General features: G+C 46.1%; 1 protein-coding gene across 1 annotated transcript; it reads left to right on the top strand.

The window, feature by feature from the left end:
• Nucleotides 1-4,170: 4,170 nt before the first annotated feature.
• Nucleotides 4,171-12,041, top strand: dldh (dihydrolipoamide dehydrogenase). The gene is made up of 12 exons (XM_040161801.2): nt 4,171-4,695; nt 4,841-5,146; nt 5,853-5,913; nt 6,596-6,853; nt 7,975-8,035; nt 8,150-8,280; nt 8,388-8,557; nt 8,656-8,872; nt 8,981-9,154; nt 9,269-9,998; nt 10,137-10,392; nt 10,490-12,041. Exons 1-12 carry the CDS (start codon nt 4,642-4,644, stop codon nt 10,493-10,495), a joined length of 2,424 nt encoding a protein of 807 aa, XP_040017735.2. The 5' UTR covers nt 4,171-4,641; the 3' UTR covers nt 10,496-12,041.
• The last annotated feature ends 4,642 nt before the right edge of the window (nt 12,042-16,683 follow it).

Genomic DNA, 16,683 nt, shown 5'->3' on the forward strand with positions numbered 1-16,683 from the left:
TTATAACCAGGTGTTGTTCAAAACTACCAACATTGTTTGAATTCTAATCAAATCCATGGGGGTTTACAGTGAACAGATGTCAAACTAGGCCCCAAACATCTTGCAATTTACAATTTAGTGTCATGGAATAGCCATAAAATAAAAGTGTTTATGTTGTTATTTTACTAAATGTAACAATTATCATTGATTATTGTTCTTATTGTGTCCTCAATACATTTTTCAGAAAATCCTAACATGATTTTTCTTGCTAAATGACTAAAATAATGCATCAATTATTCAAATATGTGTTTATTTTGTATCCGCCGAATAGTTTCAGCTTTCCTCAATATTAATACATGTTTAAAAACAGTGGAATAGGCAGATGTGTGAAACATACTGATATTAAGCTATTGGATGCCATTTAAGAGGAAAGTAGAAATATATATACCTTCACAGGTATATATATTTTACCCCTAAACTGACGTTCTATTTTTCATATATCTGTCAGCATGTCATACATGTACCGCAACCCTACAATCTTGAGTCCGGCATTGAGGCTAACAGGTGGTGCAAGATGCTACGTTGCTGGGATGGCAGGCGTCCTCAGGTCTAGTGTCTCTGAAAGGGGAGGACACTTAAGTCTTGTGTTGGTGACATCACAGTGTTGTTGCTGGCGGAGTCTTAGCGGCCTGGACACGCGATTCATCCTTTATCATTATAATCAGCAGAGGAATGATCCTCACCGATCTATCTATCAATCTATTCACTGTTTGCCTGTCCGTCACTGTCGGTCTATCCATCTATACGTATATATATAAATAGATGGATATTTATTTATATATATATTTAATCTATGATCACAATGTGAAGGAATAAATACATAATTAGTGGAATGAATCAGACTAATGAAATAACATAGCAGCACAGGAATTTAAAACACTTCTAATTAAATATCAGCCTCTATTCACTCGTCCTGAATCCCTGTCAGCCGGTGCGCAAATTAAATTTCTCAGTCAACACCCAGGCTGATTAAAACTAGTGCTCCGCTTGTGCATGTGGGAACCCAAGCAGCATAGATGGAGTTACCTTTGTTCTGGCTCAAATTAAATGATCCAGAGTTCCTGTGAAGTTTATTTTTATAACTGAGTGGGCTGCCATGTTACTTGCAACAGTTAGTGTGTGATCACGTGTGTGTGTGTGTGTGTGTGTGTGTGTGTGTGTGTGTGGTGGTAGTTGGTGTGATGGCGATATTGTGGAGGTTCCCACGAGGCCATCCATCCATTTCTTAGCACACACACACACACACACACACACACACACACACACACACACACACACACACACACACCCACACACACACAAACACTGGCCATATGGCCTGTGGCGACCTCATACTCATTGCATGCCTCCACTGCGATTTGGCACACGGTCCCACCAAGCAACCAGTAGCTTTTCTCCATGAAGACATTTGGCCTGTAAATCGGAGGCTGAAGGGGGAAATAAAGGAGTAAGAAGTGGAGGAAGGTGGGAAACAGATTACTACAGTCAGGAGGAGGAAGAAGACGGGGACATAAAGTTGATCCACGACGAGAGAGGGAGAGATGGGGGAAGACATTTGGTGGTTGGTGTTTCGGTGTTTGGTGAGCAGATGGCCGGTGCTCGAGGAGGGGCGTGTCTTGTCCTCGCGACCCTTCACAAATCACAGGGTTTCTCCCCCCGAGGGGCTCGCGACTCGCCGTTCAATAAGAATCAATGGGAATTACTTCGCAAGAGAAAGGGATGAATGGGCGGCGGGGCGCGAGACCTCTTTCTTTGTTGTCCCCTCTGCGTGTCACAGAGCTCCTGGTCACACGCGCGCGCGCGCGCGCTCACACGCAGGGGCACGTACACACGTAGACAATAGGAAAGCACTTCAGTTAAACAATCGACCTCCAGTTAAACACTTTTTTCTTACCTCACACACGCGCGTGCGCGCGCACACACTCCCACAAAGAGGAGTCGGTTGGGAGGAGGTTCTGCGCTGCGCTGTTTCCTTAAGACACAATTAGAGAATTTGCTGGCATAAATTAAGTTTTAGGGGAAAATGTCGACTCGACGCTGATGAACGCGGGAGGAGGGAGGGGGGGGGCACTTTCCATCTCACCATGCCTTCAGTCACGCTTTCCTCGCGTAATCATAAAATGTGCGCCACGTCATGGTGATGAATGAGTGATGGTATATTGGCCTAATGCAGAGAGGGAGAGAAAGAGCACCGGGGACCTCTGAAAGTCGGGATGGGTGTAAATAAAAGGCTGTAAGAGAGGGATTTTACGCCACGCCACATAGGAGCATTGTACGCCATTGAGGGAAAAAAGGGGCTGAAATCAACTGGTTAAATGAAATGAGCAGCTCGGAGCAGCGTCCTATAGCTAAACACACATGCGGGTATCTGGGAAGACGGTGGCAGGCAAGGATAATAGTGTTAAAGCTTAAGGTTAAAGGCCTTTCAATCAGCCCCGAGGGGTGTAAAGAGCACATCACAGACACGCAACCACATTAGACATAGGCGTCTCGTTTATCTAAGCACTGACCCTGAGGGAGCAGAGCGGGGTCATCAAACTTATGCAACGATGGGACAACACCAGCTCCATGTATCCGCACTGCGTGTTGACATGAGGGGCTGCAAGTCACCCCACCCCAAGCCCCCACACGCAAGAGATGCTGCAGTGGACTTCACTGCCTGCTTCAACGCACTAATAAATAAATCAGTCATTCAGTACTTTGGGAAAAATCGAACCTCTTATTTCACAGCCAGAGAGAAAGATCACAACAACGTCATTACCAACAAGTGGGAATTCTTCCCCGCATTTTCCTGCAGATACGCGTATGCAAATCAGACCCTGTTGCTATTCCTTCAGGGACTTATATTGTTTTACATAGTTTGGATTGTATGCAGGAACTGGTATATTTTGCTATCAAACATACCGTCTCTCTCTCTCTCTCTCTCTCTCTCTCTCTCTCTCTCTCTCTCTCTGTGTTTCTGGTGATGTATTATTGTGGGAGAGCAGGTGCTGCCGGCCCAATTACCATACAGCTGAAAGCACAAAGAAAAAAAAAAACTTTACTCCCTCTGTGCCTCCCTCCCCCTCCTCATCCTACTCTCCCTCCTCACAAAGTCCCTTAATGACAGCCACGCGAGTGACACACCACCGAGTCTTTTTTACTGCCTCTCTCAAAGAGCAAGTAAGGGAAATACAGAGGCATGCGGTGAAAAAAGAAAGTGTAGGTGTGTGTCCGCCTGCAGTCAGTCTGTGTGCGCATTTATTTTGGTGCGTCTTCGCGCAATACTTGCTTTGGTTTGGATTTATGGAAATATGGAAACGTTATACGCATATTTATTATTGACATAAAGTGACGTGGTTAAGTTCCATCTGTAGGCATTTTTTTGTTTTAACCAATAAATCTGTGGACCTCAGTGCCAGCATTTAAAACAATATCACCAGATAACAAATCGTGGCGGCGCATTGGAGGTGTGCGGTGTAGTACGCGCTACAGAAATAAACATAAGGTAATAAGGAACAAATCGACTATTTTTTGTGTGTGTGTGTGTGGGGGGGGGGGGGGGGGGTTGTGAACATGTGAAAGCCTCTGCAGGGGTAACACCATAGGAATGTGGCGGAGCAGATGGTCGTTGTAACGCAGTTGGGACGTCTGGCAGCCGGCTGGCCGGGGAACAAGCCGGCCAAGCCTCCAGCGCAACCCCAAAGGGACCAACAGCAGCCACCGTCCGACCGCGGCGCTGCGCGCGTAAATCACTTGATGCTGAGATGCGGAGGATTCCGTGCCGAGGTTAAAGAATTTGTCGGAATGCAAATGGCTCCTGTGTGTTGCGTTGTGTAGGAGGGAGGCATCGGGGGAGGCAAGGGGTTGTTGCACATTTAACAGCTCACTAGCCATTTGGTCTGTCCCTTTGAGAGAAAGAGGGGGGTGGGAGGTGGGTGGAGGGGGGGGGGCGGGTTTAGAAAAGTTGTGTGGTGCACCCCCTCCAAAAAAAAACCTCCCGCACCCCCCTCTTTTCTTTGTGACGGCCCCGGGGCGGACTATGGTGTGGTGGTGGTGGTGGGTGGGAGGGAGGGGAGGAAGAGGAGCAGAGGGGCTCATTTGCATCTTATTACCCTTCGCCTGTTGGCTCCGTATAAAACCCTGTGCGGGACAGGAGACCCATCAGACACACGCACTGTTATTCCCAGAGAGAGAGAGACGAAGACTTCAGCATCAGCGTATCCTCATCTATCAAGCGGGGAAATAAACAAGGCAGTCAAGATCTGCCTCATCTCTTACCACGACTGACTGGAATTAACTCTCTGATATTTCCATCGGGGGATTTGACCCACGCGTTCTCCGAGGGGGGATCCTTCTGCTGAGGATTACTTTACTTCCCACCACTCTGTCAAAAAAACAACAACTCGTGGCTCGTATGGAAAACTAGAGGGCAGAAAGACAGACGCACCAGAGGGGGAACGTTTCACCTCACCTTCCCTCCAGCGCGTCAAGAGTTCACCTTAACTGTGACACAGCGGGGAACGGTTTAAAAAAAAAAAAAAAAAAATTTCCCATGATTGTTTGAGTCGGGCTGCACGGACCTGTGGAGCTTTCACTGCTTGTCGAAGGGCTGTCAACACAATGGGACGCCTGTTTCTGCTGCTGGTTGTCACTCTCTCCCTGCTCACCTGCCAGGTAGGTTCATTGAGAGCGCATGATCACATTTAAAGACCATTAATACGCACGTGTGTTTGCACTTTTTTTTGGTTTCAAAATGCTTTTTTGAAACATCGTGAAGTCACCTTTCTTACAACACACATGGGCTGATTGTGTGTTAAAGGTGTTGTGCTCCGGAGTGTTTGAGCTGAAGCTGCAGGAGTTCCTCAACAAGAAAGGGGGACCGGGGAACTCAAACTGCTGCCCGGGAGGCTCTGCTCACCAGCAGGGCCACAGCCAGCAGTGTGAGTGCAAGACTTTCTTTCGGGTTTGCTTGAAGCATTACCAGGCGAACGTCTCCCCCGAGCCTCCCTGCACCTACGGCGGCGCTGTGACTCCCGTCCTCGGCTCCAACTCCTTCCAGGTGCCGGAGACCAACGCGGACAGCTTCACCAACCCGATCCACTTCCCCTTCGGCTTCACGTGGCCGGTGAGTGTTTGTAAACATTGTATAAAACGTTATTACAATTCGGGATTTTTTTCCCCCGCAAACTATTATTGTAAAACTAGTTATTGTTTTAAACACATTTTAATGTTTTTCTTTTTTTGTGTGTAGCATTTGTATTTTTTATTATGGCTGAGGTGAAGTTTTAACGGTAAATGTTTGTAAGTTATTACGGTCCTTCTCCGTTGGGACGTCTTAGCTTTGAAGAGTGCAAAACGCAACAGATGCTCCCGAACTCAACACTTGTGAGGGTCTTTGTCAGCACTGTGTGAGAGGGGCTATTGTAGTATTTCTGTGCTCTTTGGTAGGATAACACGGGGAGGGGAGGAGGGCGAGTGTGTGTGTCTGTGAGAAGACGGGAGGGGGAGGAGGGGTGTCGCCAAACGCTCCTCTCCTCCGACCAGGCGTGGTGGGAAATTTTACATCCTCTGAGTTGGCACATCATTGGCAGCGCAGCGTGAAATTCCGCCTCGCTCGGTTTTACGGCGGTGTCAGAGTGTGATAGTAGCAGGGGTGTGAAAAAGGAGCAGGTAGTTGCCCTTATTAGGCCCCTAATCAACAGGGGAATTAGGCTGTGAAGTTTATTGGGAGGCCTCCTAATGGCCCTCTGCTGCTCTGCAGGGAGGGAGGTCTGCAGGCCGAGCAGCTGTTGACTCTCTCTCTCTCTCTCTCTGTCTCTGTCTCTCCTCAGGGGACGTTTTCACTGATCATTGAAGCTCTGCACACTGACTCCCTGGATGACCTGACAACAGGTGGGTGACAGCCAGAAAAGGCAGCAGTGTAACTCAAGGACAGGCCAGAAGGCTAATGGCAGCCTCGCTTTTTCACAGTTGCATGTTTTTCACTTAGTGCTCAGTCATTAGTGCAGATGGGCAGCGTGTAAGTGTAATGCATTTTAAGGAGCATTATGCTGACGCTCTTATGTTAAGTAAGTTCTATACATTTTGAACATACATATAGATGTCTGTGGCCTTCTACCTACAGGCATATAAACCTTAAGATTTAATAATAAATAACTTGTTTATACACAGTGCCACACTTTTCTACAGCTGTGTGTTTACTTAGCATCTAAAGATAAAGGCCACCCACAGTCTTTGTGGAGTCAAGTTAAGATAAGCCTCTACAGTGTGATATTCATAAGCATTAACTGACCAAAACATGGGAGTGTATGTAATTTACATTGGCAATCATTTTTATCATCATTTTATTTTTATTTCATTCTTTATTGTCTTTGAACAATAAAAACGTATAATTTCTGCCTGGATCTAACATTACTTATACAGAATACATATATTTTAGATCTAGTAAACAAATTGGATAAGTGTCATAACTTGACAATATCCCAGTGTCACGACCTCGTGCACCTGTTCATCTGAGCATCGTGCTTTTATTAACGTATTGACCAATAACAATCTGCATTGTTGACTTTTGCAGACAACCCGGAGCGTCTGATCAGCAGGGTCACAATTCAGCGTCACCTCACTGTGGGAGAAGAGTGGTACAAGGACATACAGACGGCCGGGAGAACTGAACTGCGTTACTCCTATCGCTTCCTGTGTGACGAGCATTACTATGGCGATGGCTGCTCCGTCTTCTGTCGGCCCAGAGACGATGCTTTCGGGCACTTCACCTGTGGCGAGCGCGGGGATATCATATGCAACTCTGGCTGGAAGGGACAATACTGCACTGAATGTAAGTGTGTTTTCCCATTAATCTGCTCCCACACACAAGGAATATTGAAACATGCGTTATATTAGTTATAGCTCAGAGAGTTGAAGAAGGAATTTTTAACCTACATATCGAAGGACCTCTGAATTAACGCTTATAATGCGACTTTAGAATTTTCATCTATCTATTGTTGAGGGTCTTTTTCCACCTCCTAATGTAGGGCCCGTGTGCAACAGGCGTCAGTATCCCATAGCACCAGAGGCCTCCATTCTAATGAGCCGCAGTGGCTCCTCAGTAATTCACACGCCGCGTGCCTTCCATTAGACCGCTGGGGCCTCCTCACCCCCAAACCTCCTCCCCGATTGGCCAAGTGGGGGTTCTGTATTGTTGCTGCTCGCGCTTGCGATTGGCCGAGCGCGGTTGTGTATTGTTGTGGAGGGGGCAGCTGCTCGGTGAGAGGAGACAATGGAGCAGCTGTCTGGTAGTTAGCTCCACACAGACCAGCTGGCCCTGGAGGGAGGAGGAGGGGAGTGAGGAGAGACGAGAGGAGCGGAGGAGGGAAAGGATGAATTCAGAAGAGGAGAGGAAGAGGAGAGGAGGAGAAGTGAGCGGATAGGTCGATTGAAGACGAAGGGAGGAGGATCAGAAGTTGGGGGGAAGAGAAGGAGAGGGGCCATTGGTGAGAAAAGGGACTTCTGACCCACAGTCAAGGGGAGAAAGGAGGCTTTGTGTGGCGTGCTTTTGTGTTGAAGAGAAACCATGCTAAAGGAGAGGACTTGCTGGCTGTTTCCCCCTTTTCGTGACCAAAGTTGCCTGTAGCCTGTTGAAGCCTAAAGGGAAAAAATTCCCTCTTTAGCAGCTAACTTGCAAAGTGTCTTTAACTACCAAACCTGAGCCCCTGGGGTTTATGAGGCCTCTGTGACAGACAGCCAGACCAAGAGGTCAGCAGGTAAACGGATTGTAGAGACACACAGGCCAACAGACAGGCTGAAAGACAGACAAACAGATAAGAAGGTCGGGGCGCCAGACAGACATGCAGCTGTTTCAAGGCCCTCTTTGAATGGGAGACTGATGGAGTGTAAACACATGTTTCCAAGACTGGATTTCCCTTGATTCACCTGTTACTGTCTGTCTCCTCCCTGCAGCAATCTGTCTTCCTGGTTGTGACGAAGAACATGGTTTCTGTGATAAACCTGGAGAGTGCAAGTAAGTCACTATGACAATTAAAATCTGTTATTTGTCTCTGGGTTTTGCTGAGATGGAGCGTGAATTGACCGCTGCATTGTTGTTAACAATATGTAATGCATTTTGTGTTTCCAGGTGTCGAGTGGGCTTCAGTGGGCGTTACTGCGACGACTGCATCCGTTACCCAGGCTGCCTCCATGGCACCTGCCAACAGCCCTGGCAGTGTAACTGCCAGGAGGGATGGGGCGGGCTCTTCTGCAACCAGGGTGAGTTCACTGAGAGATTTACTACTTTGTTGCCATTCGGTCTGTCCCCGTTTCTTCATATTTAGGCTGCATTATTCATGAATGTTGCTCCTCTTGGATGTTTACAGATCTGAACTACTGCACACACCACAAGCCTTGTCTTAACGGAGCCACCTGTACCAACACTGGCCAGGGCAGCTACACTTGTTCCTGTCTGCCTGGATACACGGGTGCCAGCTGTGAGATCCAGGTCAGCGAGTGTTCTGGAAACCCCTGTCGCAACGGAGGCAGCTGCTCTGTGAGTATCAATCGAGAGGTGTGATGTGTTGATAAAAGCGACTGTGTTCACTGAATCCAGCCTGAGTTGAACCACCGTTTACAATATTTCCATTGCAGGACAACGATAGCGGCTATAAGTGCACCTGCCCGCCCGGTTTCTATGGAAACAACTGCGAGTTAAGCGCCAACACCTGTGCCGACGGGCCTTGCTTTAATGCCGGGCGTTGCGCCGACAACCCCGAAGGTGGCTACTTCTGTCAGTGCCCAATGGGATACGCCGGCTTCAACTGCGAGAAGAAAATCGACCACTGCTCCTCCAACCCCTGTTCCAACGGTATGTGTCCCTCTGTGTTTGTAACTTCCCCTACAATCAGGAACAAACTCAAGAACGAGGGGGGGGACTAATTTTTGCTCTTTGTTTCAATCGCTCCCCCACCTGCAGGTGCAAAATGTGTGGATCTGGTGAACTCCTACCAGTGTCAGTGTCCCGAAGGATTTTCAGGTCAAAACTGTGAGGGCAGCAGCAGCCTCTCCGGATACTGTCAGTCCTTCCCTTGTCAGAATGGCGGGACGTGTCAGGAGGAAGCGAATGGCTACACCTGTACCTGCCCTCCAGGTATGAGAGCACAGGCTTGATGGTGTTTACATCATTTGTTGTTGTATTTAGCTTCTTCGTAGCTCTGCTTTAGACTCTTACACTCTTCTTCTTCTTCTTCTTCTTCCTCTTCAGCATATACTGACGAAAACTGCAGCTCCCCCATCTCCCGCTGCCATCACGACCCCTGCCACAATGGAGCCACCTGCCATGAGCGAGGAGGACGCTACGTGTGCGCCTGTGTGCCCGGCTACGGCGGTCACAACTGCCAGTTCCTCTTGCCAGAGGTTCCCAGGGGTCAGCCGGTGGTGGATGGGCCGGATCGGCGATATTCTTCTCTGGAAAATGAAAATATTGAAGACGAGGAGGATGACGACAGTGGATTCCCGTGGACCGCCGTGTGTGCCGGGGTCTTCCTCGTACTTGTGATTCTGATCGGAAGCTCGGTGCTGGTGGTCTACATCCGGGTCAAACTGCAGGAGAGGAACAGTCACCACGGCGACAGTGTCCACAGCGACAGCCGCGAGACCATGAACAACCTGACAACCACCAACAATTGTCTCCGCAGTGACAAGGAACAGGGTGCTGTAATGACAACGTCAATAAAAAACATCAACAAGAAGGTGGATTACCATTCGGACATCGACGGGCCGCTCGGGAGTCTGAGTGGAATGAGTGGGCTCAACGGATCAGAGAAGAACGGCTTCAAGACCCGCTACCCCAGTGTGGAGTACAACCTGGTCCATGAGCTCCGGCCTGAGGACCTGTCGCTGTGTAAAGAGGACGAGCGTGATGAGCCAGAGGTTAAATGTGAAATGTTTGATGAGGCTGACTCGGAGGAAAGATACAGGAAGAGACAACACAGGTACATACAAAACATTCACTTGGGAGACTGCTTGGAAATTTGTGCATGGATGAAAATGTCGGCCTAGATCAGAGCACATCATGTGTTGTGTCAATGACAGCGTTTCTGAATCGGTTTGTGTTCATCTTTGTCCCACAGTGACGCATCGGAAATGAAACAAGCAGACGACTCACCAAGCTGCAGCGAAGCAAAATATCAGTCGTCCAGCGAGTTGAACTATCACGCAGCGAGTGACCTTAAATACCAGTCCAGTAGTGACGTCAAATACCAGTCAACCAGCGAAGTTGAATACCACAGTTCCAGTGACAGCAGGTACCAGTGTACCAACGGCACCAAATACCAGTCCGTCTACGTCATGTCGGAGCAAAAAGATGAATGTATCATTGCCACGGAGGTGAGTACACAGGAGCAGAATAATCTGTCCGGCAAATTTACTGAATAATTGTACCTTACCTCAGCAGACACTGACTTTTTTTCTCTCTGTATCACAGGTATGATACCAGACCAGATCAGACCAGTTTCCTGTGGTTGATGGCGGTCAGCACACACCAGCCCTGAGCAGTAGAGCTCAGCTTGTCTCCGGGAGGTTTTACTCCTGCTGTTTGCTGCTGTTCCCTGGGATTTACCTGCGGACTTTGAGCCAAGGTGCCAGAGCCAACACATAGTCAGTACCGACTTGGCAAGGACTTAGTGCTACAGTAGTACTAACGGGTGGATACTTGACATTTTTGAGCTGCGATGGATGTCGAATGCAGACTCTGTGCTGTGGATGAAGCAACAGAAGACTCGTACAAACTTTGTACAGAAATAGTGCTGACCAAACACTCATGCAGCTGTGGAAGATGAGCCCCTTGTCCCAGGAGGAACTATGGAGTACTGACTTGGATGTTGGCCGAAGATATTGTAGTACCATGGAGTACTGGTTGATTGAACTGTGTAGTACCTTTGGAGTACTGAGAACTTTTGAAGTACTGTTGTAGTACTGTCATGTGCTGTGGTTTTACGGTGCAGTGTAAAAGCTGTTGTGGATATTGGACAGTTCATGTTCTGTGCAGTGCTGCAGAGTGAAGGATGAAGTAATAGTAGCGGGCCCTGTACTTTCCTACTATTGCAGCTGTTTCTGCTGTATCTTTATGTATTGTTAAGAATTCATTGAAATCCCAATTGGAGCTTTTCCTGCAAAACAACAGTAACACCAGTGGGACAGCAAGCGCACATCTTGAGCTTTGCAGCACTGACAGAGACAGTGTTGGCTGAGCTGGTTCTTAGCATAAAAAAGAGAACTGAAGACTCCAATACTGACTGCAGATGGATCCAACATGGATCCTGTTGGGCCATACTGGCCCCCCTGACCCCTGAAAGTTCTGATACACAGGGCAATGTTTTGGGCAAAATAAGAAACACAAAAATCAGTACAGGGGAATGAACACAGGAAGAGGTGATTAAATATATCAGACAAAATAGTTTTCCCCCATGATTACCATAAAGAAGTTGCTCATACATTTCCACAGATGATGCTGTTGTGTTTCTAAGCAAGCCGACCTATCAAGGAATAGTCTTAACTGCCAAGACCTCATTGCACTATGGAGCTGTGCGTGCGTGTATGAGTGTGTGTACAGAAGAGGAGATGACACCTGTGTGGTGTCAAATAGATGCACTGCCCACTCCCACTCCCGTCACTCTCAGTCTTCCACTATTAGCCAATTAAAGGACACCATCACTCTGCCTGTTGTTGGTTAGGATCATTTGTTTTTATTTTATATCTAAAGAAAGATGTATTCTTTTAATTTAATAATGTAATTATTGTGTTCCATCTTGTTGGGAATTTTCTCTTGTTAAACATGTAATAATTTAAGTTGGATTTTTTTTATTTGGCAGATAATGTATGTATGTAAGTATGTATGTATGCATGTATGTATTAGGCACTTGAGACCCCTGTGACTGTGTTGTATTTAAGAGAAAAGTCGTATGTACAGAGCCTGTCATTTTTATTCCTGGAAATCATCGCAATATTTTTCCAAAATAAAAGACGAATGAATTATAGCATGACTGGTTTTGATTTATTTTCCACTTTTATTAATGTGGCTGCTTTTTGTTAGTAAAGATTACATTTACAAGGAGAAAAATAGTTGTGATTATGACATTCGCTTTCCATTCCATTAATATATGGTCAAAGTACAACTACGGTGTTTAGCTGTATTTGGGAGCTTCATGGCAAAACTAAATATTAGTCTCAGATGGAGCTAATTTTACATGTTCCTTACATGGCAATCTACCAAAGTCAAGCTGATGGATTGGTTGTCTCTGAGTGTGTTAGTGTCTCCATGTGCGTATGTGTGTGTGTGTGAGTGTTCGTCTGACGCAGCAGAAGACTGTCTCCTTGTGGAACCACTAAATGAGACAAAGACACACCCCGTAATCATAGAGCGCTTAGCTCGCCTCCTCTGAGGCCAGAGCCATCGCTTTGTGTGTAAGTGTTTGTGCGTGGGGGTGGATAAAGTGTGTGTGTGTGTGTGTGTGTGTGTGTGTGTTTGTGTGTGCATATGTGCATGGTTACGTATTTGTCTTTTTATTAGTCTGCGTGTTGATTTGTTTGTGAATCAATGCTTTTGTTCTGTGTACATGAGCATCAGTGCTTTTGTGTGTGATTTTGTTTTTTAGCAAAGGGATATTTATAGCTGGAGAGAGAAACCACCAGTCTGGATTTAGTCCCAGTTGCCCCTGCCTAACTGCTCTGTGTGTCTGTGTGCGTGCATGTGTGTGTATTCAAAGAAACTCATCTGGTTTGCAGTCTCATATAAACACACACACGCACACATGGCGCTGGAATTGGATGACAGATGATCAGAAATCTGCTGCAATTACAGAAGCAAAAGTGAATTACGGGTCAAGATTAGCACATGTACACAATCGCACACACACGATCACACACACATGTAGTTCATTGCTTTGCTGCCAAAAGTAAACTTATTGTTTCATTTATTTGACCGAGCGCCTATAAGTACACTGAAAGTCAAGCTGCAGGCCGACGTGTTGGAGCAGCAGCCGGTCCCGTTGTTGTAGACACGGACACCGCTGCCCTTCCAAAGACTGCGACTGTGACCGCTCGAAAACTATTTGCTTGTATGTATTACGCAAGCGGCGGGCAGTTGTTAGCACATACCATGCTAAGCTTTTAACTTAACTTTTTTTCAGTGCCACAATAGCTTTTTGCTGAGTTGGAAAATCAGAGGAGACAGGCTTAAAGCTGGTCCTTTGTTGTTGTTAGGCTCTCCTCCGGCCCCGAACAGTCGCACACACTCACATCCTCCCTCTCTGCATCTCTGTGGTGTCAATAGTCAGACAAAGCCCTGGTCACTGGCTGCCATATGCCGCCCGGCTGCACAGAAAGCTCAGCGCTCTTCCAACTTCAGAGGGGGAATTTCAAACTTCTTCAGGGTGAAATATATGTAGTATAAGTGTTCACAAATACGTCAGTCTTTTTTCTTTGCACGTAGTGCTCAACCGTTCTGTTAGTTTACAAAGCCTTGCTAGTTTTACTACATTTTACTGTAATTTGTAGTATTGAGGATCAACATTGTTTGCTAGAAGAAACACAGGTGATGTTAAATGGCAGCAACAACATTGAAAGCAATGCAAAATGTGCTACACAAATCTGTAAATACCCCAAAATATGTATGTCGGACAATATGTTGTCTCTTTTGCTCTCCTCCCTCTGTCTCTCCACGCACACAAACTTTTTATTCTGACAGGGAGTAGGCAGGACCGTAGCTAATCCAGGGAACAGGCTGTTTAAGTGTGTCTCTGCTATAATCTGATTAATCTGTCCATTCATACGCTTCAGTCCTCTTCTCTCCCCTCACCGATCTGTTTGAACGTGTATGTGTGAGTCGTTGTGTAAGCATACACTTTAATGTCCGTTGGTTTGTGTGTGTGTGTGTGTGTGTGTGTGTGAGAGGGAGCGAGAGAGAGAGAGAGAGAGAGAGGGGGAGAGTTGGAAATGGGGACAAATTGTGAAGACGAGAGCCTACACTGCTGATCCTTCTTTTGTCCACACGCTGGTCACCTGTCACACACACGCACACACAAACACACACATGCACACTACAGAACTTTGCAGAAAGGTGGAGCTGAACAGATTGGGGCGCCCTCTTTTTATTGGACCACAACAACCTTCGTTGAGTGTGGTTCCCCATCTTTGTCCCCCACTCATTTCTTGTCAGCCCTCTCATGAAGACATAAATACGTATTAAGTTTTTCACATATATTTGTATATTTGTTGAGATTCTATACAGAGCATTGTTCAGTGCACAAGCAGAATTGTTCTTTGGCAAGATACTGAACCCCAAGTCGGTGTCTATGTGAGCACGGATTTAAATCTTGATGAGCAGGTGGAACCTTGTATCGCCATCAGCGTATGAATGAACCTCACAACAACTATGTTGCTGATTAATTCACCTCCATCTTCACGTGATGCTGCAGAAAAGTGGGGTCACAAGGGATTTATCAAGCGGTTTACACTGAAAGAAAAGAAAGAAGAAAAAGCCATAAACAACCGTGTTATGTTCTACAACACAAACTATGTGAACGTCGTAGTAAAAGTATCACAGGTCTCATGTATACGTACTTGATTAATTGTGGAATAAGAAAGGCCACACTTGCTACTACAGATGCATTTATTTGAGCGTGTGTGAGACACATCTGTCTGTATATCACAATGTGACAGTATCAAGGTATTAACACCTCTCTCCTTTTATCGAGAAGCTCATCGTGGTGGGAAACTTTGTTCCTCTGTTTCTGGCTGACTTATTTGCGCTTCGTTACTAATGCTTGAGATTCTTAGTTTAAATATGCCACCTGACCATAAAGTAGACAACGAGGTGTTGAGGTTTGTTAAAAACACAATGTACGTTGTGAGTGGATTTTTATCTCTTCGCGTCTTCCCCTTTTTGAACAAACAGCATCGAAACCGGAAGTCGCTGATTTCAAATCTCTTCTCCCTGCTTGTTTTTTTATTAGCTTTTTAATTTGACCCCACACATACTGAACATTACTTTTCTGAGGTTTAAATCTTGTGGGAAAACAGAGATTTCTCTCTCAGCCATCCTCCTTTGTTGCGTTTGAACAAACGAAGTGACCACAGCAGCCTGAGTCACACAATGAGAGACAGCTTATTCAGCTACTTCATCTGTCGCTGTTCCCCTGGGACGTGGCTCTGATCTTTTCCCAGAGCGCCATCTCGCTCTTTTACATACTATTTCTCGCCCTTCTTCTTCTACCTTCTTCCTCTTTGCCTGATTGTCTCACCCGTCGGAATCCATTCACAGCATGACTCTATTAAATGTATTTTTCCTTTTCCAAAGTTAATGCACATGCAGAGCTTAAAACTGAACGCATTGCTCAGCTGTCGTCGGGCAGAAGTTGGCACTTTCACATAATTTTGTTTACTGGTATTTCTCAATTGGGGATAAATTGCTTGTAAAGAGTCATTCCTTCAGAGACACCAGCTCCCATCAGCGCCTTCTGGTCATTACTGGTGCATCGTGGGAACAGCTTGGCGAGGACAATGATTGGCTAGAACAAAGAAGCTGGGGGGGGGCAACACAAAGGACACGCCCACTGCATGATGGGAAAGAACAGCAGAGGAAGCAGATGTTGCGACAGTGGACACACAGGAGGGGAGAGAGAGAGAGAGAGAGACATCTGCTGTCTCTCTCTCTCTCTCTCCACCTCTCGCTCTTTCTCTCTTTGATGAGTTTAATTTGTGTTCACTTATTTGGAAACAGGTAAGAAGACACAACTGCTTCACCTGCTTCACCTTGGACCTGCTCTGTGGCGGTTGAGTCTCTCTGTTGCTGTGGCGATGTGAGATATCTCACGTCAATTTTGGAAATACAGGCTTTGTGATGCTTTCTTCAAAATGTCTCCTTAACCCCCTTAAATCCTTCACTTCCCATTTAAATGCCGCTTCTCAACGTAAGAAAAAAACGGTATAACTGGGCTAATGGACGATATCACATACAGACAAAGGGAAAGTCTGAATAAATGAGAGGAGAAACCAACACGGATGCTTCCCTGACAAACCAAACTAATACCTTTGGTGATTTTAAAGTCGGGTGTGTTCATTGTATCTGAGATTGGGATGAGGCCCAACTCCTCACTGATTCATCTGATTTTACTTTATTCATCTGTTGGGTTTATTTTTTGGTGCTTACACATTAGATCAAACTTCCACCAGCATGTTTCTTGTGTACGCACAAACCATCCAAGAAACCTGTTTTGTGGGTGATGTCTAACACATTTCCCTGCAATTTCAGACAAACATATTTGGTATCTTTGACTTGGTATTTTTTTAATTGACTTGTGTTGAAGTTTGATTCATTTTTTTTATTTTGGTCAACTGTGACACATTTGTTTATAGTATTTGCATATCATGAATATGACCAGATCAAGTAATTACTGTAGTTCTGAGATGTTGTTGCAGTCTCTTGCTCACCTTGTAAACGTGACCTGCACTTGCGCTGCGGTGAGATTCCTCTGTGTGCTGCTTACACATTTCGAAGGAAGCGTTGATATTTGTTTGCTGTAAATAATTGGACCGTATCCAGCAACAGGTGTTAAGAGTGAAAGTGAATCACTGTTTACACAATGAAAAAAGCAAACTCATGCTGTCTTGTATAAATAT

Source organism: Gasterosteus aculeatus, chromosome 12, assembly GCF_964276395.1.
Source record: "Gasterosteus aculeatus chromosome 12, fGasAcu3.hap1.1, whole genome shotgun sequence".
Lineage (NCBI taxonomy): Eukaryota > Metazoa > Chordata > Actinopteri > Perciformes > Gasterosteidae > Gasterosteus > Gasterosteus aculeatus.

What these genes read in the sequence shown, in the direction of transcription:
- dldh (XM_040161801.2), top strand. Translation starts at nt 4,642, where the DNA reads ATGGGACGCCTGTTTCTGCTGCTGGTTGTCACTCTCTCCCTGCTCACC. An exon ending in GGGACAATACTGCACTGAAT is followed by an intron (nt 6,854 to 7,974) that starts GTAAGTGTGTTT and finishes TCCTCCCTGCAG; the next exon opens with CAATCTGTCTTCCTGGTTGT. An exon ending in CACCTGTACCTGCCCTCCAG is followed by an intron (nt 9,155 to 9,268) that starts GTATGAGAGCAC and finishes CTTCCTCTTCAG; the next exon opens with CATATACTGACGAAAACTGC.